This window comes from Lucilia sericata, unplaced genomic scaffold (assembly GCF_015586225.1).
Source record: "Lucilia sericata isolate MDLA Ls3-8-SP2 unplaced genomic scaffold, ASM1558622v1 Contig000006F_arrow, whole genome shotgun sequence".
Taxonomy (NCBI): Eukaryota; Metazoa; Arthropoda; class Insecta; order Diptera; family Calliphoridae; genus Lucilia; species Lucilia sericata.
In genome coordinates, this window is record NW_023994047.1 from 476,845 (window position 1) to 503,035 (window position 26,191).

At 32.8% G+C, this 26,191-nt stretch overlaps 1 protein-coding gene across 6 annotated transcripts in view; it reads left to right on the top strand.

Annotated features, from left to right (window-relative positions):
- LOC119602013 (optomotor-blind protein) overlaps positions 1 to 26,191 on the top strand; it is a 119,813-nt gene that overhangs the window by 26,842 nt on the left and 66,780 nt on the right. For 4 of the 6 annotated variants that reach the window (XM_037953337.1, XM_037953352.1, XM_037953360.1 and 1 more), the window contains 2 exons: positions 22,345 to 22,458; positions 23,907 to 24,069. In XM_037953337.1, coding sequence (XP_037809265.1) covers positions 22,345 to 22,458; positions 23,907 to 24,069 — 277 coding nt within the window. The remainder of the gene's footprint in view (positions 1 to 22,344; positions 22,459 to 23,906; positions 24,070 to 26,191) is intronic. The other 2 variants (XM_037953368.1, XM_037953376.1) reach the window with 1 other exon arrangement.

Here is a 26,191-nt window from a genome sequence, read left to right on the forward strand (position 1 = left end):
GAGGGCACCAATATAAGTTGAAACTGAAACTAAACGGAAGAGAATTAGAACTGCAAATCTTAAGAGAATAATTCTTTCAATGGAATCAGTTATAATGGAATATATCCCGGTTTTGGTCCCCCTAGATGAAATTGTTTGAAAGAGAAATCGAAAATCATATTGCAAATTGTTAAGGATTAGAAAATTGTACTAGAAATCTCAACAAAATAATCTTTACAATGAAATCTGTTATAGTAGAACCTTAGCAGCCGAAGTGGCTCTTGGTCCCCCTTAATAAATTATTGAAAATCAAATCAATTATACAAAAATAATATTAGAAATCGCAAAGAATTATTGACAAATAAACTAAATGGAAAGAAATCGTACTGCATATCACAATTGAAAATGTACAATATATTTTGCAGAAGTGGCTTTTGACCCCCCTTGGAATAAATTGTAAGAAATTTGTTAGAAACTAAACAAATTGTTTAAAAACATATTAGAAAATGCATCAGAATATTAATAAAATGGTAGGACCATCAACATATTGTTTAATTAAACTGCACAGCTTTCTTATTAATTAAGTGGTCTTTGGTCCCCCTAAATTTGAGTTCAAATATAAAGAGAATTTTTGCAAAATTGTACTTTAAATCACAGCAGAATAAACATCTGGTAAAATAAATTGTAATTGAATGTCTTCCGCAAAAGTGGTTTTTGGTCCCCCTAAAAGAAATTTTTCTAAATCATTAACAATTATAAAGAAATTATGCTAGAAATATGAACTAAATAGAAGGAAATCGTTCTTAAAGTAACAGCAGAATCAACCTCCGGTAGAAAAATGTTGTAGTAGAATGTGTTTCTTGTGGTTCTTGGTCCCCTTATAAGAAATTGATAGAAATTATAACAGAAAATACATCAAAATGAGGATCTACAAAAATCAATCATATAACAATTAATTCAGCAGCTTTGGTCCATTTCCTATGAGAAGAACTAACTCAAAGGGTCTATCAACCATACAGAAACCTTCAACTTTAAATCTTTTAAAATTAATGTGAAAATGGAGTGTTGTGGATTTGGCCTCAGGAATATGAAACTCCACAGAAACGTTTTATGTCATAATGTAGAATAATACAGTGGAAATTACATACCCTCGACTTTTGGAAACATTACATTCCCTGGACAAGGGAAACATTGTTATCAAAAGAATGTAAAACATTGCAGCAATTGATATTGTCTTGATCAGACGATGTTTGCTCTATAGATAAAAAGTTCTCTCTCTCTCTTTGCGATCAGAGCGGAAAACTTACTGCAAATAACTGTTGATAGGTTTAGTCTCTCTGTAATCAGTTTGACTCTGGATTATTAATAAAAGGATCTTGTCTAGATGTGTCCAAAGGTTTGCGATCAATTCTGAGGCGATATAAGAAGTATATGGAGTTATAAATCAGTTGGAATCTATAATAACTGTAAGGGGTTTAATAGTGTACCAGCTGCTCGCAGTGTTCAGGAAGTTGCAGGAATCTAGAAGAATTGCAAAGGAAGGGTTTGAGTAGTGTATGGAACAGTTCGGGGAAGCAATGGAATGATTTGGATTAGAATTATTAATGACCTTTGAAGCGAAAATGAAAATTCAAAGAGAACCCAACCAGCGCAGTGGAACTTTCTAGCAGCTCCTTATACAACCTTATCCAAACCGAAAGTTATGTGTTAGAAAGTTAGAAGAATTGCAATGGAAGAGTTTGAGGAGTGTCTAGAACTGCTCGAGGAAGCAAATGAATGATTTTGCGATGGAAGAAATTGAGATTGATAAAGACTTTTGAAGTGAAAGTTTAAAGAGGCCACCAATTGCACTAGATTTCGCTTTAGATTGGTTAGATCGAAAAGTTGTAAACGGGACATGACATCACGGAGAGAGAGATCTTTGGACAAAATGAGATATTAAAAATTTCTAATAAATATTCAAAGGAGAAGAAGTCGATGATGATAAATTGCAATGATATTTTGATAAAGATAAAATTTCTTTTCCATATGATCTTGAGTTAAGGATATATCGGAAGATCTTCTAAGTGATCTCATTATTGTAGTTATTACGCTTTTGGGGATCCTCTCCCTAGAGAGGTAGTGGCAGAAAGTGGCCATGTGATCTTGAGTTAAGGATCTATAGCAAGATCTTCTAAGTGATCCCATTATTGGAGTTATAACGCTTTCTTTTGGGGATCCTTTCCCTAGAGTGGTAGTGGCAGAAAGAGAGAGCCAAGGAAATGAATTCTCCCGTTTATTGGACGCGCAAATTTTCGTCATATACCGATCCCTAACTTTGTGTTTAACCATTTCTAGCTTGATTACTTCAAGGTCTATTATGATTTGGATAAACCTTGAGAAGGCTTTGGAACTGGTATGGGCATACAGCAATACCAGCCAGAAAAATCATTTGTCTCTTTGCTGATTAGACTTAGAATTATAAAATCCTCTCCGCTACACTCCCCTCTACTTGTTATATAATCCAATTACTCTCTCTTAAACCAGTTCTTATACTCAAAATCCTACACCCGGAACTAGAATAAATGAATATGTATGTACTTATCACTTCTAATTTATCGCAATACTAATTTGCGAAAATGACTTTGTTGTCAAACCAATATAATAATCATAATCTTTATTAAATAATTCCTAGTATTAGTGGAAAAATTATTATTTAGTTGTAAGACAAATAATTCTGTTCGCATAAATTATCGCTCTGTTCATAGTTGTTGTTGAGTTGTTTCAAGTTTGAAAAAAGAGAGGGTGGAGTCTTAACGTCAGAGGTGCGAGTCAAAATTCAGCAATGTGAGACTTTGTGGCGCGCATTTTCGCATACCAACTAGGTGCGCCGGCGGGTGTTTACTTTGATTTTTCAATATTTAGACATTTGTGTACGATGGCTGGCTATATTTGCTAAAAAAAAGTGGCCATTTTTATGGCATCTTCAATTGTTGTATATTGTTGATGGTCAAAACAATTACGCGTTAATGATTAACATAAATAGTTATTAAATGTGTATAGGTATGTGTAAATATGTGTGTTTTTTGTTTAAATTTCATTAAGCTTACGCAGTTTATTTTTAACGCCACAACTATAAAACATTGTGTGAACGTGCTCAAGACTTAAATTAATGTTGCGTTGCGTTTCAATTTCTGTTGTTGTCTTCTAGTTGCTGTTGCTGCTGCTGTTGGTTGGTTGCTTGGTAAGCAGCTTATGACACTTATTAAGTGCTATGTCAAAGCAGCTACACATGAATTGCTACCAAAAAAAACCATGAAATTTATGAAAAATATTTATTTGTAAAAATTCCCAAAATTATATAAAAATAAATTAGAATTTCAGAAAAAAAATATTCTATAAAACTTAAAAAAAAATTAAGTCAAAATTTATTGATACCAATGGACAAAACAAAAAAGTTAACAAACACTATAACAACTGCTAACAAACAACAACCAACCAACATCATCATCACCATCCTCAACAACATGAGTACAATACTACAACATTTCATAAACAATCATGCTTTTATGGCGATGGTCGTATAGAGAGTTCGTGATTTGTTTTAATGATGAATTTCAATTTGATGTTTTGTTCCAAGTGTAACTTGGGGAGTGAATCCGTAGCGAGTGTTTAAGAAATGAGTAAATACACATACACTGCTGGGTATTAACTTACTTACTTACTTGACTACACTTACCTGAGCATAATTCAAATTCTTAAACCTCATCATCATCATTATATTGTTCACTTCATGATAATGACGTTAATCATAATGAAGGTGTTGGTGTTATATTTATGTTCTTCAATTATGTATTCAACATTCGATATTGAAATTTCTTGGAAATAAATGCATTTTTTGTTTTGTTTTTAGTTGGAAATTAAACTAAATATTAATAAAACACAAAAAAATGATAAACCTTAAGTATAAAAACCTTTATATTATTAACTCAAGACAAAACCATCGAAAAAAATTTCCAAACCAAAAAACAAATATTTAACACTTTCCTTATCAATTAACAATAACATTAAAAACAGCCACAACAACAAAATAAAGAAAAATTACTCTTAATAATAAAATAACAAATAATTTTTTTTTTTTTTGAATTAACAATATAACGTACAAAACGTATTGTTGAACAGAAAAATTATCGCATTTTGAAAATTAAATGAATTTTTTTTTTTTTGAAAATGAATACAAAACGTGCCAGTTAGTATTAAATCGACAAAAATTGTATATGTCTGTTTTCTGTGCAGCAAATGAGCTTTAATACCTTTTTATTGCACGCATCTAAATACAAAACAAAATAATACGTTTTTGCAAAAAGTAAAGAACAAAAGTAAAAAAAAAAAATACGAAAAAAAATTAAAAAAAAAATAAATAATAATGTATAGAATAAAGAGGAAAATGTGCATTAAGTGTGCGTGTTGAAAATTGCATCGCATTTGGCACTTTTGTGAGTGTAAACTGCATAATGATGTACACATATGAATACAAACTCAAATACATACATATAAACTTACAGTGGGGTTTATAAAAATAAGGTCAACTAAGTACAATCAGTACTACTTCTAGCTTCAGTTCTAGTTCTGATCTAGCTTCAGTTCTAATTCAGTTCTAGTTCAATTCTAGTTCAGTTCTAGTTCAGTTCTAGTCCAGTTCTAGTTCAGTTCTGTTCTAGTTCTGTTCTAGTTCTGTTTTAGTTCTGTTCTAGTTCTAGTTCTGTTCTTGTTCTAGTTCTGTTCTAGTTCTGTTCTAGTTCTGTTCTAGTTCTAGTTCTGTTCTAGTTCTGTTCTAGTTCTGTTCTAGTTCTGTTCTAGTTCTGTTCTAGTTCTGTTCTAGTTCTGTTCTAGTTCTGTTCTAGTTCTGTTCTAGTTCTGTTCTAGTTCTGTTCTAGTTCTGTTCTAGTTCTGTTCTAGTTCTGTTCTAGTTCTGTTCTAGTTCTGTTCTAGTTCTGTTCTAGTTCTGTTTCTAGTTCTGTTCTAGTTCTGTTCTAGTTCTGTTAGTTCTAGTTCTGTTCTAGTTCTGTTCTAGTTCTGTTCTAGTTCTGTTCTAGTTCTGTTCTAGTTCTGTTCTAGTTCTGTTCTAGTTCTGTTCTAGTTCTGTTCTAGTTCTGTTCTAGTTCTGTTCTAGTTCTGTTCTAGTTCTGTTCTAGTTCTGTTCTAGTTCTGTTCTAGTTCTGTTCTAGTTCTGTTCTAGTTCTGTTCTAGTTCTGTTCTAGTTCTGTTCTAGTTCTGTTCTAGTTCTGTTCTAGTTCTGTTCTAGTTCTGTTCTAGTTCTGTTCTAGTTCTGTTCTAGTTTCTGTTCTAGTTCTGTTTAGTTCTGTTCTAGTTCTGTTCTAGTTCTGTTCTAGTTCTGTTCTAGTTCTGTCTAGTTCTGTTCTAGTTCTGTTCTAGTTCTGTTCTAGTTCTGTTCTAGTTCTGTTCTAGGTCTGTTCTAGTTCTTGTTCTAGTTCTGTTACTAGTTCTGTTCTAGTTCTGTTCTAGTTCTGTCTAGTTCTGGTTCTAGTTCTGTTCTAGTTCTGTTCTAGTTCTGTTCTAGTTCTGTTCTAGTTCTGTTTCTAGTTCTGTTCTAGTTCTGTTCTAGTTCTGTTCTAGTTTCTGTTCTAGTTCTGTTCTAGTTCTGTTCTAGTTCTGTTCTAGTTTCTGTTCTAGTTCTGTTCTAGTTCTGTTCTAGTTCTGTTCTAGTTCTGTTCTGTTCTTAGTTCTAGTTCTAGTTCTAGTTCTGTTCTAGTTCTGTTCTAGTTCTGTTCTAGTTCTGTTCTAGTTCTGTTCTAGTTCTGTTCTAGTTCTGTTCTAGTTCTATTCTAGTTCTGTTCTAGTTCTGTTCTAGTTCTATTCTAGTTCTGTTCTAGTTCTGTTCTAGTTCTGTTCTAGTTCTGTTCTAGTTCTGTTCTAGTTCTGTTCTAGTTCTGTTCTAGTTCTGTTCTAGTTCAGTTATAGTTTAGTTCTAGTTCAATTCTAGTTCTGTTCCAGTTCTGTTCCAGTTCTGTTCCAGTTCTGTTCTACCTCTGTTCTACTTCTGTTCTAGTTCTGATCTAGTTCTGTTCTAGTTCTGTTCTAGTTCTGTTCTAGTTCTGTTCTAGTTCTGTTCTAGTTCTGTTCTAGTTCTGTTCTAGTTCTGTTCTAGTTCTGTTCTAGTTCTGTTCTAGTTCTGTTCTAGTTCTGTTCTAGTTCTGTTCAAGTTCTTTTTTAGTTCTAGTTCTGTTCCAGTTCTGTTCCAGTTCTGTTCTACCTCTGTTCTAGTTCTGTTCTAGTTCTGATCAAGTTCTGTTCTAGTTCTGTTCTAGTTCTGTTCTAGTTCTTTTTTAGTTCTAGTTCTGTTCTAGTTCTGTTCCAGTTCTGTTCTAGTTCTGTTCTAGTATCGTTCTAGTTCTGTTCTAGTTCTGTTATATTTCAGTTCTAGTTCTGTTTCAGGTGTGTTCTAGTTCTGTTCTTGTTCTAGTTGTAGTTCAGAACTGTTTTAGTTCTGTTATGTTCTGTTCTAGTTCTGTTCTAGTCTTGGCTATATGTCTGACCCATAGTCTTGGAGCAAAATCAGATCTTAGGTCTAAACTTTTCGCATTGCCAAGCTATCATTATAGCTTTTACGTTTTAGTTGAGAGCTTTTCCTCTATTAACCTTTTAATTTTTCCCCTCAGTGTATTTAAACAATATCGTTATGTATGTTGTGTTTATTTTGCTACTACATTTAACAAAAATTTATATACAATAATATAAATGACAATTGCAGCAGAATTGTGGTTAATTTGTTCATTCAATTTGCTGTTTGCTAAAGGTGAGAATTGTTTTATGTTGTTGTTGTTGTTGCTGTATTGTAAATTTAATCCTTTTGTTTTGAGTTAAAGAAAAAGCAAAATATTAATGACAATAGCTAAGGCTAGAAACACTACCATTTGGGGAGACAAATAATTACAAAAAAAAAAAAAAATAAGAACAAATTCAAGTGAAAGCCTTAAACAAGTGAGTGTTATTATAAGAGAATCTTAAGTGACTCAAGTCTATGGGTTGCTAGCACGTTTTGATGCCTTTTTGTGTTGACTTGACTTGTAAAGTGGCAGTCAGGCAGGCAGGCAGCTAATTTAGCTGCAACTTGCTGCTGCTTTATTTTCTTCTTCCAAGTGCAATTGCTTTAATAAATGTTGTTGTTGTTCTTATTATTATTATCATTATATTCTGGTGCTAATCGTCACTCATTCATTTACACCTTCAATGTGCTCTTTATTTGTTGTCTGGATGTAAGCCTGCCACAGCTACTGCCTTGATATTCTTATTAAACACGTAATAATACGTTTAAACTGCTACAGTGCTGGAGTGTTAAAGACAGTAGCAGTGTCGGTAGCAGCAGTGCTGGTAAAGTTATAGAACGAACATGTTTGTTCGTTGGTGGCGTACTTAAACACCTTGTGGCTGGTTCGAAGGAGACTACTCTAATGCTGCTTGTAAAACACACACTTGCCTCAAATCATTGCAATCACAAATGCATGTGTGGGTTTTTTTTTTCTTCTGTATGTTGTTGTTTTTCATTAAAACAATGGCAAAATTCTGAAAATGGTGTGAATGTGTGATAATTTCACTCAACTTCTATGACATGCATGCCTGCATTCATTCATTCTTTTTACAGTTTAGCCAACATTCATTCATTTTATTTTTTTCGTACATATAGAAATTTATATTTTGTTTTTGGGATTTTTATTTTTATTTTTGTATTTTTTTTGGTTTAACAAGTATGTGGCAAAAACCTGCAGTTATGTTGTTTAGTTACAACCAACATCAACAGCAGCAGCAGCAGTAGTGTTAGCTTTGTTAACAGCTGTGGCAGCGTTTGTTGCTGCATTGTTGTTAGTTGCCTGTGTTGGCTTTTGTCTACTTTTAAACACTTTTGAATAAAATTTTTGTGAGTTTCAATGAGTCTTGGGCTTTTGTTTTGCGTTTTCTCGTACAATTAACTTGAAAGAAAAACTTTTTTTAACAAAGTGCGAATTATTATTGTTGTTGTTGTTGTTTTTATATATAACCCACTCCACTTTGACTTTTCAAAATTTCAGCCCCTGTTTGGTATATATCTAACACTCCTTTGCCAGGCATTGAAATTTAAACAACGAAAGCTTTTTTTTTTGGATTTTATTTCAAAAAGTTTAGAAAGAGATTTGGAGAGAGTGTTTGTTAGACATTCAGGGAAAGGGCTTTTCCAGGCTAATTCAAGTGAGTAATTATTTAATTAAACTCATTTATAATTAAGAGAACTCTAGTCCTTACACTCTTGGTTTCTGGACAAAACTCTTAGCTTTGCCAAGATTTGTTTATCAATTTTATAAAATTTCCCTTTTATTCTTAAAGCTGTCAGTTCATATAACAACTCGATTACAAAACTTTATTTAATATTTGTTGTTGTTTGAATTATTAATGAGATGATGATGATGATCAACAACTACGTTGTGGCTGATGAATTGCTGCAGCAGCTCTCAAACAGAGAGGAAATAAAAGGTCTCGTCTGGCAACTTAACTGCTACTTACTGATCGTAAGCGCTTCACTACTCCCGATCAGTTTGATGTGTATTTTACTAATTATGTATTGGTTTAAGAAATGTTCTTTATTTTTGTTGTGAAACAAGCTAAACATACAGGCATTTGTTTTACGTGCCAACTACGCCTACTTTGTCTTCTCTTAACAAGCCTGTGGCATATGTTATATGTCTGTCTGTCTGTAAACTTAACTTCCCAAGTCTAAGGCCGTCTCACTATGTTTGTCTTTCATCATTCTTGTGTTGGCAGAGCAGTATCAAAAAAAAAAAGAACCCAAAAACTAAATCAACTGCCAAAGGCTCATAATTTTTTTATCTGGATTTTTTTTATTTTAACATTTTTATTCCCTCAAAAACAGAGAGCCAGCAGACTTAGCTTGTCAAACTCTCCCATATGATCAGTAAACTGGTTTTTAGCTTAAGATCATTTGGTTTGTTTCTTTAGTAAAGGTTTTATTTTATTGTTTTATTTGCAAAAGTTTGAGCGCTTAAATACTCTTAAATACGCATATCAGATATTGTTCAACAAGGTAAAAAATTAGCTAATCAAGTTAAGTTTGCAAAAAAGCAAAAAAAAATCTCTTTGTTTGCTTTATAAAGCTTTAAGAAAGGGTTCTTAAACCTTAAATTGAAAGACAATTCTCTATAGAATTCTATAGCCCCTAAACAAAGCCCTTATTTTATTAGCTTTACCGCTGTTAAATGGTATTCTTTTTTTCAATTCTTTATAAAATTATAAATATAAAGATCAATTTTCATTTGAAGCTTCTTCCTGTGTCACGAAAAACTATTTTGTTTTGTCAACATAGACAATATACCGCCTCAATATTATTTAAAAACTCAACTGAAACAATAAAAAAATTATTTATTTATATATATTTCTTTTAAATATACTCTTTAATAACTAAACAGATGGCTTATTTTTTAATGGACCAAGTCTACTAACTCTACTACCAACACTATGTTCATAACCACAAGTCTGTAGATAATTTTCAATACAGACAAAATACTACTTGTTTGAGCACATGCACATGCATGTTTTATGACGTTCGAAGTTAATTCATGAACTACCTTGAGTGCAACTGACGTTCGTTTCTTACACGCAAACACGTTCAATAAGTGGTTGTACTCGCAAAAGACAATTGCACCTAAGAAAACATGCTGGATTACAAAGTATAATGAGTTTGCTGCAATGAGGGCAGTAAATTTTTAACATATTTACACAGGTCTGTCATAAGCATAGTACATTTGGGAGTCCAAAAGGGTCAATAAAGGATCTTCTAAATAATAGTTTGCAATAGGCTTTTAAATTCATACGAAACAGCTTACCACTTTCGAAACCTTTCAATATCCAAAAGTTATGTTTATCCAAATAATTTCAAAGTTCTAAATGAGCTTTAAGATTCTTTAAATCGGATACTTTCTGTTACTTTGAAAAACTTTGAAATTCTAGGTTAGTGCATGTATAACCGCTTCCTTGGATCCTTCTGTTATGGCAAGCTAGACGTTTTTGTTGGAATTATAAAGTTTATTGCGTGAACTAAAACTTGTCGATTCCTGTTTTTCCATTTACAACAGTCTTGATGTTAATATTCCTACAAAGATCGGTTTTCCAATGGTTCCTTTTGCTATAAGGTGTGAATTTGTAAGAATTGCACAATTGGAAGTCTGATTTATATTCTACCAAGGCTGTTTTCCTCTCAACGTACTCTGTTTTGAGAAATTTTGAAGATTCGAATCCCTAGTTGAACATTTGACATAATTAATGCTTCTTTGGATCTTTCTGCTTTAAGGCAATGAACTTTTTTGTTAGAATTGGAACCTCAGAAGGGTTCTTTAGATTCTACTAAGGCTGTATTCCGTTTAAATGTGTTTTTCCACTTCTTAAAAGCCTGTTTGTTTTGCGAAACTTTGCGAAGTTTCTAATCCCTAGTTGAACATTGGACATGGTGCTTCCTTGGATCTTTCTGCTTTAAGGCAATGGACTTTTTTGTTAAAACTGGAATCTCAGAAGCATTCTTTATATCCTACCAAGGCTGTATTGCTTTTAAATGTGTTTTTTCACTTCATAAAAGCTTTTTTTGCGAAACTTTGCGAAGTTTCGAATCTCTAGTTGAACATTTAATATCGTGCTGCCTTGGATCTTTCTGCTTTACGGCAATGGACTTATTTGTTAGAATTGGAATCTTAGCAGGGTTCTTTAGATTCTACCAAGGCTGTATTCCTTTTAAATGTGTTTTTTCACTTCATAAAAGCCTGTTTCTTTTGCAAAACTTTGCGAAGTTTCGAATCTCTTGTTGAACATTTGACATCGTGCTTCCTTGGATCTTTCTGCTTTACGGCAATGGACTTATTTGTTAGAATTGGAATCTCGGAAGGTTTATTTAGATTCTACCAAGGCTGTTTTTTGCTTTAACTTATTATTAACTTCATAAAAGCCTGTTTTCTTTTTTTTTGCAAAGTTTCGTATCCCTAGTTGAACTTATAAGCTTCTTTACTTCTTCGTAATCGACTTTTTGGTTAGGATTGTATTGTTCTAAAACTGTCAGAAATGGAATCTCAGAAGGTTTCAACCAAGACTATTTTCCAATTAAACGTGTTTTTCTCTTCATGGAAGACTAAGTTTTCATGTCAAGAATTGTATTTCTAGTCAAGCGTTCAAGTATTCCGAATGCCTTCCTAAGGTTCCTTAGCTCTATTTGTAAGCAAAATTTTTGCAACTTTCCAAACACTTGTCGTTGAACTGTAGCATGTGTAAAAAACATTAGAATCAAATGTTACCTTATTCAAGTTTGCACGGCGTGGCTGTAAGTCTCACTCATATATATTTAAACTGGGTTTATCTCGTTTATTCATACATAATTTTTGTGAGTTTATTTTGTTGCAATAACCAACGATTTTTTTTCTGTTGCACATATATGATTTTTTTCTGTTTGCTGTGTGTGACAGCATGAGGCAGATTTATCGGCAGGTCTTGAACAAGATTATGTCGAGACTTGGTGAGAGAACACGCCGTTTAAAGGCGTTCGCATAAACATTAATATGTGTGTGGGCTATTTAAGCTGCGTACGACAAAAACAAATATTATTAAATTCCACTTACTGTCTGTCTTCAACCAATAAGTCCAATATGTTTGCAAAAGCAAAACTACAAATTCAAAGCAAACGACACTTGAATTGGGCAACACTACCAAAAGCTATAAAAGCGAGATTTGTCCAGAGGATATCATCATGTGGTTTTGTTTTGTATTTTAAGGATTTATGATTTAACATATTAAGATGGCAGATATCGCCAAAGCAGAGTTTTTAAAAAAAATAATATGAATGTTTCTTTTTGTCATATGTATATGGTCAAGAAATGTCACACTCTGGTGGTGGACAGTTTTCGCAGTGTAAATACACTATACAAGACTTATGTAATGTCCATTAAACATAAAAAATATTTCAAGAAATTCAAAGAACTTGTAAACCTAACATCCCCTATCGACATATTGGACACACTTGGCAAATATTTATAAAGATAATATTGAAAACTTTGTTACAACATCCCCAAATGGGGAGAGTATGTGTGTTATACAGACAAAGCACTAACTCAGAAATTAGTTGAGGACATGCGCATTTAAGTCTAAAATATACTCACAGAATCCCTAAAGTATATAGTGGAGTATACAAAAAAAAAAAAAAAACTCTTTGTATATAGTGTATATAGAATGTCTGTGTATATAAGCTATTTATATTCTAAACATATACGCTGAAAAAACTAAAGGAATACAGGATTTGGATACATACTTAGCAAGAGTAAGAAGAGAAAAAAAAAACACATGGATACTTGTAACAATTTCCTAAAACTATCATTTGCTGAGACCTTAACACTCGCTTGTTAATTATATTTGTATATTAAATTAAATAACTTCCTTTGACTTAACATTTAGCATTTAATCATTAAACTTTCAATAGTTTGACAAAGTTGTTGAGAATTTTCCATGCCTGGGAAGTTAATTTAGGAAAGGGTAGGTGGTTTGAAATTGGGAATAATGTTTATTTTCGTTTGATTGGGGGGACTTTCCTTGATGTTTTCTAGTTTATTTTTAAGGTGTTTAGCTATTAGGATTTCAAAAAGGTTTCCTAATGCTGATGTTCTTGAAATTCAAATGTCTACTTTAGATCATGGAAATTGTGGAATCTCCAGTCTCGTTTTCTAATTTATTTCCATTCACTGACAGTGTTCGAAGTTCCTTGGTGCATCCAGGTTCCTTTAACATATGGTATTGAGAAATTAACTCAACTTACTATTTCAGCGTTTTTTAAGAATGATCTGACTGTCCCTGATCTGACTCTCCCTTGTTCAAAGACTTAGATATGCCAAAAGTTTCTACAAATTTAAAGCGTTTTGGATCTTGGAAAGATCTCCTACATTTTGATCTTCGAGATAATGTTACTCTAAAGCTTTTTCACTTAGAAATATAATCAAAAACATTAGCATTATCTTCTGCGTCTCGGACGATTGTCAAAGCATCAGCGTTCCTTAAAAATTTCCCTCGTTGAATCTTCTATTTATGGACATTGAAAGCTCAATATTGCCTAGTGTCCAAGTGTGTCTACATTTGTTTATCGATATTCAAAGAAAGATGAATTAACCATTTGATAATATGGTCTGATTCGCCTTTATTCAAAGACAGTTTCTACAAATTTAAAGGGTTTCGGATTTTGGAAAGATTTCCTACATTTGGATCTTCGGGAAAAGTTACTTTACTCGGAAATGGAATAGAAAACATTAGCATTTTCGTGTGGGTTTCTAGCGATTGTTAAGCAGGAGATGAAACGAAATCAGTAACGACTTGGAAAAAATCTCTTTCCGATCGTTAGAAGAAGTGATTCTCTCTTAATTAAAGTTTGTTCGATCGAAAAAAATAATCGGAAATATTCAAGCTAAAATGGAATTGTAGTTTTGCTGGAATTTCGTGATGTTGATCCTCGCTATGAGAGTTCATTGTTGAACAGTTGAACAGGCTTCGATCGTTAAAGATTCCTGAACATTCCCTTTTCATTTGTAATAAATTGAAAACATCACCATTTCACGATCGTAAAAGATCATTGAGCATTAAGAGCAACATTAGCTTAACTCAATGTTAAAACCCACATTAACTTCATTCCAAAGAAACATCAGTATCAGTTTAAACTTTGAAAGGATCTCCTACCTTACGATCGTGAGAAGAAGCAGAGCTTCTCACTCAATTTAAATTTGTACTTTCGGGAAAGAGTCGAAAATATTTAATCTAAAGTGGTTCGAGTTTTCGACCCTCTCTATGATCATAGTCGAACAGAGTCCATTGAAGGCAAGGAAAGCTTCTATCATCGCTATGATCAAAGTCGAAAAGAGTTCATTAAAGTCAAAGAAATCTACGATCGTTTAAGATTCCTGAACATTTCCTTTCCTTGTAATAAATTTAAAACTTTAGCGTTTCACGATCGTAACAGATCATGGAGCATTAAGAGCAATATTAGCTTAACTCAACTACAGCTTAAAAGTTCAAAACCCATATTTACTTTAGTCCAAAGATTTTTGATAAAGTCCAGAAGTTAGAGTTTAAAACACAAACAAATTAATCATCTTTAGTGACACACAAACAAAAAAGAACAAGTGTTTTATTTTTGTTTCAAACTTATCTAAGAATGACTAAATGACAACTCTTAGACAACATATTCTTCCTATGACACACAGAAGTCAATGGTCATAAATTTCGAAATTACAGCATCGTTACATTTGTTAGTAATTGTAGATGCGAGTGTGTTTGTGCTTTCTTATCTAAACCGAAATTTCCTAGTGACAACAGCAATAGTGACAGCTGTTATGCTGATTTATGACATTGGTATGGGGAGAGGAAGAAGGGCGCTCATTCACAATAGTGACAATTATCGAAGAAGCCCGAAAAAAAAACTGAAAGAAAACATCTTCTTGAATGTACTCGTTGACATTAAAACGCCAACAAAAATGATTCATTGAACAAAGAGCAGCCAGTAACTTTGCGGGCTTGTTTTCAGTTCTTTATTAATTGTTGTGTTTGTTTTTAAAGTTGCTGCTGTTGTTGTTGTTGCTGTTGAACGGCCTAAAACTCTTGTGTTTGATTGTGTATCTCTACTGTTTTATGTATGTTTTCTGGGTTTTAATTGTTTGCTGATAACGTAGTTAAAAGACTGACAGCCAGCAACATTGAACGCCGCAGAGGCCAAGAAACAGCACATTTTGATGCAAGATAAACGCCTAGTTAAGATAACAAGACATACAACAACATATATAACACACATGGATGTTGAAAAAAAAAACAACAATCATAAAGTAAAAAGAAGATAATTTCGTTTTCTGTGGATGCTGTTTATAGATTGTTTTAATTTTTTGTGGGAGTTTCCAGCTGTCAGTCAGACGCTGTGGCATCTTTAATAATAATAATAAAAAAAGAACATTTGTATTTACGTTTTTAGTTTAGTGGACGAAAATTATATTAATATAATGCTAAAGTATAGTTTATAGGGTTTTTCATATCCTTTGTGGCGCTTGGTCATTTATTTTCACAATCACTTCCATCATTTTGGTTTTAAAATAATTTCATTATTTATGGGTTTTTATTAAGCTGAGAACCCCAGTTCTTGGCAGTGCTGTTTGCTGCCCACCTGAATTAATAGTTTGTGTTCTAGTTAGTGGGTTTATTTATATGTTTCTTCTTCTTTAAGCACCAGTAATTTGTGAGTTATTTATAGCAGTTTTATCGCTCTATACCAACCCCTAAATTACCTTGTTTATTTTGGTAATTAGCGTGGTTATGCAGCAACAAACATATTCTGAAAAAAACCTTAAACAAATAAACATTTTAAACCCATAAATAGTTGACTACTCCTTCTTCAGAGCAGCTGCTGTTGGAGCTCCAGAATTACAATTATTATCTTGATACCTGTACGTTAACTATTAAACTGTTTCTTTCTGTTTATCAATTGTCTTCAATCTTTATAGGGATAAAACCCTATCGTCAGCTTCATCATTGTTTTTTTTTGTTCATTTCTTCAATTAAATTATCAATTTCCATTTATTTTTTTACAATTGAGCAGACTTTGAGGTAAAACACATTTTATTATTTGTCAAATAAATTTCCTTAACAATTTGCATAAAAATTGTCAATTCATTGGATTTTTATTGTAAAGCAAGAGAAAAACAAGTGCTTGAAAGCTTAAAGCTTCAGTAACTGCAATTATTGCCGGATATTCAAATTGTTTTTTACTTAAATAACAACCCCTTATGCAGATGAGCGTATGACCTCATTGCAGGTTTGTTATCTCTTTGCTTTGGGGTTGTTGCAATTTGATTTCTTTTTTGTTAAGTTTTCCCCCTAAAGCGTCTTGAAAATGTTGAAAAGTTATCTTGGACGATCGTGTTGACAAAGTCTTTAAAGATTAATGCCAACAATTGTGTTGTCAACAACAACTTTTAAGAGTTGCAGGTGTCCATTTTAGAGCAGAATGAAATAAATAAATAAATTTAGTGACTTTGGCACAGACATCTCTATATATAGAAGAAAGATAAATGATCGATTGATGTGTAATAGGGAGAAAAGAATAGGGTATGTTTAAAGGAGATGTTAAGGATGATTTTGATCTGATCTCTCGATCATGTCTCTTTCTGGGCAACCAAGCTTGTTATCTCTAGCAGAGAATCATAAATTTCAGCTGCAACATTTTCATTACAAAATTATTGGAGTTCAAACTTTGAAATGATCTGTTATGCTTTGATCCTCGGTAGTTCTCTCCCGATCAAATATTGTTCACTCCCGAAAACTATCTAAAACATGATCATTTTAGTATCTTCAAATGTCAAAGATTTGATCAGCAATACGATCTTATTCTGTCTCGATCAAACAATTCAATATAAGAATGATCTTTTCTATATGATCCTAGTTTCTGTCTATCATCGATTGCATCTTAAGGAAAGAATCAAAAGCTTAATCTGCATTTGCTGTTTTTGAAAATTGAAAAGATCTCTAAAGAAACATTTCATAACTTCTCTGTCAATTCAACAACGTCTTTACAAAGTTGCTGTAAATTAAATGTGTTTTGAACTCTGCTTTAATAGTCAAGGGTTTGATCAATTTTATGTTTGATTTTTTCTTTCAAATTGCTGAATCTTCGATATCGTTTGAGCTTTTTGTGATCAATGATTCTCAAATAGAGAAAAGAAGTGATCATGGTAGTTTAAACTTTAAAAGGATCAATGAGAATATGATCCTCTTCGATGATCGATCTCGGATTGTGTTGTTTGAACTGGGGAAAGAAAAGTATTAATACTTTTTTGATCAATAATTCTTAAGTAGGGAAAGAAGATGATCAATAAGGCAGTCATTCTCGTTGATGATCTGTATTATTGTTGAACTAAATCTAATTTCAATTGGAATCTTTTTACAGATCCTCTTTAACTCTAGGACTGTGTTATTTGAACTTCAGAAAGATCAATGAGAGTTTGTCTAAGTCTCGCTTTATTCGAGAATATAAAACTTGTTTCATCATGCATCTTGTTGACTTTCAAGAGAAAGAAGAGTTTGATCAGTTTTATGTTTGATTTTCTCGTTCAATGTTCGGAAATTTCAATAGTTTGATCATCTTGTAATCGTTTGAGCTTGATCAATGATTCTCAAATAGAGACCTTTTGAAAGATCAATGAGAATATTATCCTCTTCGATGATCGATCTCGGACAGTGTTATTTAAACTGCGAAAAGAAAAGTATAGAACCTTATTTGATCAGTAAATTGCGGAAATTCCGATTTTTTGGTCACCTTGTTATCGTTTAAGCCTTTTGTCATCAATGATTCTCAAATAGAGAAAAGAAGTAATCATGATAGTTTAACCTTTAGAAAGATCAATGAGAATATGATCCTCGTCGATGATCGATCTCTGACTGTGTTGTTTAAACTGCGAAAAGAAAAGTATAGAACCTTTTTTGATCAATTTGGGAAGATTAATAAGGGTTTGAGTCTCGTTGATGATCAGTATTGTCCCTAACTCTAGAACTGTGTTATTTGAACTTTAGAAAGATCAATGAGAGTTTGTTTAAGTCTCTCTTTATTCGAGAATACACGACTTGTTTGATCAGGCATCTTGTCTACTTTCAAACACAAGAAAGATATAGAAAAGAAACCTCTTTGGAGAGCTTTTTTAAGCCTAGTTTCCTTTCTCTGAAATCCAAGACAGACTTTTCACAACACCCTTTACTATAGTTGCAACCAATTTTAATATTTAAAAACTTGCTGCTGACAGCTGAAAAAAATAGAAAAAAAAAAACACACACACACACACTTGTCACATTACTTCCTTCAAGACCAGCCTTAATAAATTAGTCCTCTGGTTTAAAAAAATTGGTTGGTGGTCCTTTGCTTTAATAACTTAACTAGTTGCAAAAACAAAATGGAAAAATTATGAAAAAAAAAAATCGAAAATCAAGAAATGTTTAATCACTTTAACAAGCGTCTGGAAATGACTACCACATTTAATAGTATATGCTTGGAATACAATAACTATTAAATAAGAATCTGTGCGACAGGACGCTGGAAAACGTGACTTAAATTTCAAAAAAATAAAAATAAAATTCATAATTTTTTGCAAAAAAAAAAAAGAATATTAAATAAAAATATTAAAACTGTTGAATGAATGCCAAGCAAGCTAACACAAACTCAAACATTTGTGTTAAAGAAAATAAGTTAAAAAGGAATTTAACATGACTACAATTTTTTTCTCTCTATATTTTGTTATATTTTTTTTTTTGAAATTTACTCATTTCAACGAGTTATTGACTAATCAAACAGGGCTGACATTAAAAATTTTGTTTTATTTCTGTTTTTTGCTTGCGTTTAAAGTTGACAATACCAATAGGCAGAGGGAAGGATGTATACCTGGTAGAAAGCAAACAAACAAACAAACCGCGCTTTAACAAACAAGAACAATTTTGAAACGCTTGTCTTAGAAATGCCAACAATTGACCCATGATGTCATATTTGGCCTTATAATTCCCCAAAATGTAAGCTTTTGATATTAACAAAACAATAACACAGCAACAACATCAACAAAAAGCACCAAAAAATGTTTATCAACATCTTTCAGGGTTTTTTCTTCTTTTCTCTATATGTTGGGGTTTTAAAACAAATAAACATTGTGCAAGAACAGACAGTAAACTGAACTGAATTTAACGAAATAACAACAGCTATAACTACAATAACAAGAACAAAAGTGTGCAAAATATCCAAACAAGCTTATCAACACGACGGTAACAAGCCATCATCATTCCTAAATATCTTGGTGAGAGAGAGCAGCACATGTGTTTGTAGGCTTCAGCAGACGGATGGATGGACAGACAGACGGACGGACTGATGGACGGACGGACAAGCAAACGGACAGACAGACGTTTAACAAACAAACATCTTCAATTTGAACCAGCAACTAAGTATGCATGTTGTATGTTGTTACGTATTTACGGATGTGGGTAAATTTGAACCAGAAAAAAAATAAAACAAAAATGTTCCAAAAAAAATTTAAAATATTGGGTGGGTGTTAGAGTTATTTTCCTTGCTCCTAGGTGATCAGTTAAAAGAAATAGAAATTGGCAAGTACAGCATTAGGAAAGAATTGACGATCTTCATCTTCTTTAAAATGCTCCTCTTGGTGGACAATTTTTGATTAAATGGCTCTCAATTCACTTAAGAATAAATATCGTATTATCGTAGTGATCGTAGTGATCAGTCATGAAAACTCCAAATAAATAGGAGTCGGTTTATTCCTGATAAATATGCAATTGTCATCAAAGAGATCAGTCAAGGAAATTTGATCGACCAATTTGCTTCACAAGGTTCATAGCGTCCTCTGAAGATCAACCTGAAATTATTATACTTTCGGGATCCAAGCGTCAAAGTTAGGGAATGTGTTTTAATATCTGGAAAGATAGATATAACGATCAAATCTTTTAATCAGAAACAGAACTGGAAGTTGTAGAATTTCAAAATTGATCCTCGATGTTATATGATCAGTAAGTTCTAAAACTGATCGAATTGTCTTCAAAGAGATCAGTCAAGGAAATTTTATAGCAGCGGAGTTAGCTCATTGCGGAGCAAATATCGTATTGTCATTGTAGGGATCATATCGAGGTCTCAAGATCAATCGGACTGTTATACTCTCGGGATCTAAGCGCCGAGTTAAAGAGGCATTTTCAAGTTTATTAAGGATCATAATCTCTATGTCTAAAGATCTCTTGATCGACATCTTTAAATCGAAAAAAAGAACGGAAAGTTGTAGAATTCTAAAATAGATCCTCAAGATCATTCGATCAGTAAATTCTCAAAAGTTCCCTTAAAGTTGAAGGTTTTCTTTAATATCATTCAAAATGATCATGATGTACCAGCACAACTATAACTTTTCTATCCACCCAATAGATATGTTGTTGTGATCGTGTTTTTCTTGCTGTTCGATTTCTCAACTTGCTTGTTGTGTGTTATTGGGTGCATTACAAACATAAACACAGACACACCGAGAGACCAAAATAATCACAAGGAATCAACTTAAGGGAATTTCATAAAACAAACGAAAAATAATAATCTGTATCTTGTTGTTGTCCCCCTACAACAGCCATACTCTGCCGCCGCAACACACAACAGAAACGAGCAAAAATTAGTATAAAGCAATGTTATCAATTGCTGCCTGCATCAAAGGGGCATAGAGGCGCGCTTACCGAGATCTTAGATTGATGCATGTGCGCGAAACAATACATAAATATTTTAAAGAGCGTTATATATGTTGGTGCGTTCAACAAGGTGAAGCAACAACGAATTTGGCTTTTTTTACAACAACAAAATTCTATAAACAGGGCACAAAACATTTTGGTTGTGTTGCAGCAGCAAAAACTAAAACAAGAAAAAGTTTTACGAAAAGCTAAGGAATGAATTGGAGAGTTGTGATGGTTCTTGGGTAATAAGGAAAAAAAACGCGTGTGGTGGGTCGTTTTTGTGTTGTTAGTGTATTTGGCCCCTTTCAAGAGCTGTTTATTTGGCAGGAAGAGGTTTAGTGTGAGTTTTGCCAACTGGCGCCAACTTTTCAATAATGGTTAACGAGTTATTGAAAATGAGCCATAGGCAAACACAGACAACAACAACAACAACAATAAGAAGAAGAACTGCAGAAACCAACAAAAATTTGTTGCAGCAAACAGGGATGTTTGTGTGGTGGACTGACGGACGTTGGAAGAGACAGAAAAGTTTGTTTAAGGATTTAAAGTAGTAAATGCGTTGAACGCAACAGCTTTCCACTCACTCGTTAATTGTTGAGAACTAAGCCGGAGCAAAAAAAAAAACAAGCTTCAGGGAACCTTATGAGAAGCTAAAGCATAGGGGGGGATGGAAATATTTTACTAAGGCGCTGACAACTCTGCTTTAGGCTTAACGTACAACAGCAACATTTTTGATAGAATCATAAGAAAAAGGTATAATAAAGGTAGGAATGGGAAATAAAAAAAAATTGAACAGTTTAGTGGGCATGTTTTGTTGGTTTTTCGTTGACGTCTGTCGCGACGAGTTTAGACGTTTCTTATGTCCGTCCTTCCGTACGTCCGTCCGTCTGTCTTGTTGTTGGTTCCTTTTGGTATTTAGTTTAGTTAACAAAATACTGTCTGTTTGCCGTTAATAATATGGGTGATGAGGACGTTGTCCAAGACGGCGGCATCGACAACAACTACAACAACATTACTTATAACCATATTGTTGACGATGATGATGATGATCTGTTTGCTCATGAACGAGACATTCGTTAAATTTGATTCATGAGTCTCAAACTTAAAATAAAAGTTGTATTTTAAAGATTTGTTGTTGGTTTTACTGCGGCTGCTGCTGCTGTTGAGCTGTGTGTGTTAACAAAATTACCTGGTCTAAAAAAGATTGAGTGATTGCTGCTCAAAGTTATAATTTTCATATTTGTAAGATACTTTAACTGAGCAAAGGAGTAACACAGCACAATATAAAAATATTATAAAAAAAAATTGTTGGCTGTTTGGCTCAGTGGCTGTTGAGATGATGAGTAGTGAGTCCAGCTTAAACCGTGAGTTGGTCATTTACTACTTGGCTGGCTGGTTTGTTTGTTTTGTTAGCTGTGTCTTATGCCTTTGGCATTCTGCTGTAGCCTTTCAACACGTTCTGTGACCAAATAAAAATGTTTGTTTTAACTTAACTAACTGTGGTTGCTGCCACAACAATTTCACACAAATTGGACAAATGAAGCCACAGCATTAGTTGATAATAATGGGTGGTTTTTGTAGCCATATAAACTGGCTCCTCTAACCAAACAACCAACCGTCCTTCCTTCCTTCCTCTGTTGCAACATGTTAGTGTTCTTCTAGAGTTTTAGTGTGGCCGTGTAAAAGTAGTGTGTGTGTGGTAGTAATGGTGTTGCAGCAGTAATTCCCCAATGTGTTTGTTTTTGTTGTTATTTTTTGTTTTTGGCTAAAAACCAATATCAATTTACTACTACCTTGTGTGGCTACTTTAACAATATGTATATAGAAACAAATTTAAATTTTTCGTGCTTTTTGCTTGGCGCCACCTTAGCCAGTTTCTGCTCTTGAGCTCACGTTTGTGATTATGATAAAGTTTTGATAATGATAATTGTACTTCTTCCATAAAATACTTGACCACCATCATTATTATCACCGTTTGTTGTTAATTTATTTATAAAAATTTAAATTTTTTTGTTTAAACATTGTTTAAGTTAAATTGTTCTTATTTTTAATGTTTCTCTTTTTCTTTTACAGACAAATGTTTCCCCAAATGAAATTTCGGGTATCGGGTCTGGATGCCAAGGCGAAATATATACTTCTTTTGGATATTGTGGCAGCCGATGATTATCGTTATAAGTTTCATAATAGGTAAGTGGGTTTTAAATGTAGATTGAAGTGAAATTTGTTACAAGTTTTGCTTTAAACTCAGTTTAAGTTAGGTTTAGTTAACTAAAGTTTAAACAGTTTTATTGTATTTCAAAGTTTTCAACTATCTAATCTTAAATTAGTGGCCTCCGGTAAGTTAGTGGCCTCCGGTAGGTAAGTGTTCTAGTCTGGTAGACCGAAGGTGGTGGGTTCGATTCCCACCTGAAGCACTGGTTAAGGAACGCACAACAGTCCCGATAGGGGCCTAGGTGTACTTCTTCGGATTTGATGTAACATACATCCACCTTTCAAACTAATTAACAAACAATTAAACAAACAAACAAACAAAAACTAACTAACTAACTAACTAACTACTACGAACTACTAACTAACTAACTAACTAACAACGAACTAACAACTAACTAACTAACTAACGAACTAACTAACTAACTACTAACTAACTACTAACTAACTAACTAACTAACTAACTAACTAACTAAACTAACAACTAACTAACTAACGAACAAACTAACTAACAAAAAAAAAAAAAAGAACAAACTAACGAACGAACGAACGAAGAACGAACGAACGAACGAACGAACGAACGAACGAACGAAACGAACGAACGAACGAACGAACGAACGAACGAAACGAACGAACGAACGAACGAACGAACGAAAACGAACGAACGAACGAACGAAAGAACGAACGAACGAACGAACGAACGAACGAACGAACGAACGAACGAAACGAACGAACGAACGAACGAACGAACGAACGAGAACTACTAACTAACTAACTACTAACTAACTAACTAACTAACTAACTAACTAACTAACTAACTAACTAACTAACTAACTACTAACTAACTAACTAACTAACTACTAACTAACTAACTAACTACTAACTAACTAACTAACTAACCTAACTAACTAACTAACTAACTAACTAACTAACTACTAACTAACTAACTAACTAACTAACTACTAACTAACTAACTACTAACTAACTAACTACTACCTAACTAACTAAACTAACTAACTAACTACTACTACTAACTAACTAACTAACTAACACTAACTAACTAACTAACTAACTAACTAACTACTAACTAACTAACTACTAACTAACTAACTAACTAACTAACTAACTAACTAACTAACTAACTAACTAACTAACTAACTAACTAACTACTAACTAACTACTAACTACTAAACTACTAACTAACTAACTAACTGACTAACTAGACATTCATTAATTTACCACAAAACTGGTTGCTATTCCAAAATATTTCCATTAAAAACTAATTAAACCAGGTTTAACTTATAATAAGACTTTCAGCTAAACTTTGGTTAACTAAAGTTTAACTAAATTACACTTTAAATAAAAAATTCTTTTGTTTTATCTTAATGAATTATTATTAATTTTCCCTTGTTGTTTTTCTTCTACAGTCGCTGGATGATTGCCGGCAAAGCCGATCCTGAAATGCCCAAAAGAATGTATATCCATCCAGATTCACCCACAACCGGTGAACAATGGATGCAAAAGGTTGTTTCATTCCATAAGCTTAAGCTGACCAATAACATTAGTGATAAACATGGATTTGTAAGTACTGTACGTTTTCTTTGTTTACCAAAAACAAGTTTAGTTAAACTCGGGGTTTAAACTCTCGATATTTATCTTAACTTAAGTATAACAACATTTTCTATATACATATATTATTTTAAACCAAAAAAATACAAACAACAACAATTAAGCAAATTTTTTGCTTATTTGTTTAAATTTATATAACACATTTTTAACACATACTTAGAGAGACCTAAGAAAAAAGTACTTAAATGAAAAAGTACCTTATCTAAAATATAACGTACATAGGCGCCATAACTTTAATAGCGCTAAAAAAGCAAATCTTTTAAAATTGTTTAAACAAATTATAATTTTTATTTAGGTTTTTTCCCAAAAAAAATTAACTACAACGCCATTTTGTGGCAAAAAAACAAGCTTTCTAAACCTATTTATACAAACAAGTTCTTACTTTTTTTTTTGCCAATGTATATGTGATGTATGTTGGTATTCAAAACAAATCGGTGATAAAATGGTAGAATTAATATCGATCTTCTTTTTGCTCTAGTCTAGTCAAGTCTTTAATAAAAAAAGTTCTAGCTTAAAGAAAACACTCATATATGTATGTGGTTGTTGTTGTTGTTGCTATACAGGGCGGCGGCATTATTTCATGTTTTTATTCAATCAGTCGTTGGGATAAAACAGAAATTACACTTTGAATTTACCGCAGACGCCGGTAGATGTTGATGACGATGGTCGGTTGGTCTTAAAGATTTTGCCCTGTGAATCTTTAAGACAAATGAATAAGAATAAATGAATGAACATACAAATGAATATGGTGTTTATACGCTTACGATATGCAAAAATGTTTATACCAAACAACTATTCATTCATTCAACCAATTCAATTTTTACTTACTTCAGTTACGTCGTCCAACTACTTACTACTGGCTTTGCTAAGGCGATGATGGTCGTCTTAAACTCCTTCTTCGGTTTCCTATCTGTGCTGGTGTCAGTTGATGGTCTTCATTAAATTTATTTTGTTTATGAACCAAGTATTGGAGGAAACTTTTAGTCTAAGCAACGCAACAATTTGCTTATGTTGATGAGACTACTGAAGTCCAAAATAAAAGTTTTTCTTTCTTTTTTTTTTTCTCTGTGTGTTTTTTTGCTTATTTTGGCCGCCCGTCGCGTGTGCATGTAATGGGGCGAGTGCTACAATAAGCTCGTAAAGACCCAATAAGCGACAATATAAAAGAAGAGCCGATAAAATACCGACAAAAGATCAATAAAATTCAAAGTCGATTAATACGTCGTGGTGTGTGTTCTTTCTATCCCATCTTGGGTTAAGCGAGTGAGCATGAATTGTGTTCAATAGTTTTTTGTTTGTTTTTTTTTTTTAATTTTTAAATAATAAAATACGTTACGCGTTTTATGATACAGAACAGACAAGGGTTGAGTTTTATGTCAAAAATATTTATGAGAGTAGTTTAATTTATAACTTGTAGTTGGCAGAACTTTTTACAGATTTAAACTGGGTTTTTTCGGATTTATTATTTTGCATCCTTGTTAACCGAATAGTTAACTTAAACTTTGTTTAACTAAGTTTTACATAACTTAAGTTTAATGAGTTTTATGTAGAAATTTGTTTATCTAGTTGCTTAAGTTTATTTTAGTTATTTTAGTTAGTTAAGCTGAGATTAACTTAAGCTCTGTTAACCTAGTTTAACTAACTTTACTCGATAGTTTCACAATTACATAGTTAACTTAAACTCGACTTAGTCGTCAGTTCTACAATTTTTATAGTTAACTTAAACTCTGTTTAACTTGACTTAAACTATGACCAGTTCGTTCTGGTTTATTTCATTCTAAAGTTTTTGGTTTAGCTGACTATGAGACCTATTTAAACTTAGTTTAACCAGCCTTCCGCCTTTTTAATAATCCCACAAACTTACTCGATAGTTTTACAATTACATAGTTAACTTAAACTCGACTTACTTGTCAGGTAGAGCTCTTTTCCATGATCTGGAATGTCTCAGAGATGCGTCACCAGTAGACATGATCGGTTTTATTAGAAGCACCGGAACGAACCATGTAGTCAACGAAATTAGGGGGAGAGGGGGGGGGAAACCTTTTTTTCAATATCAGGAATGCCAATTCTAAGGGTGTCACAC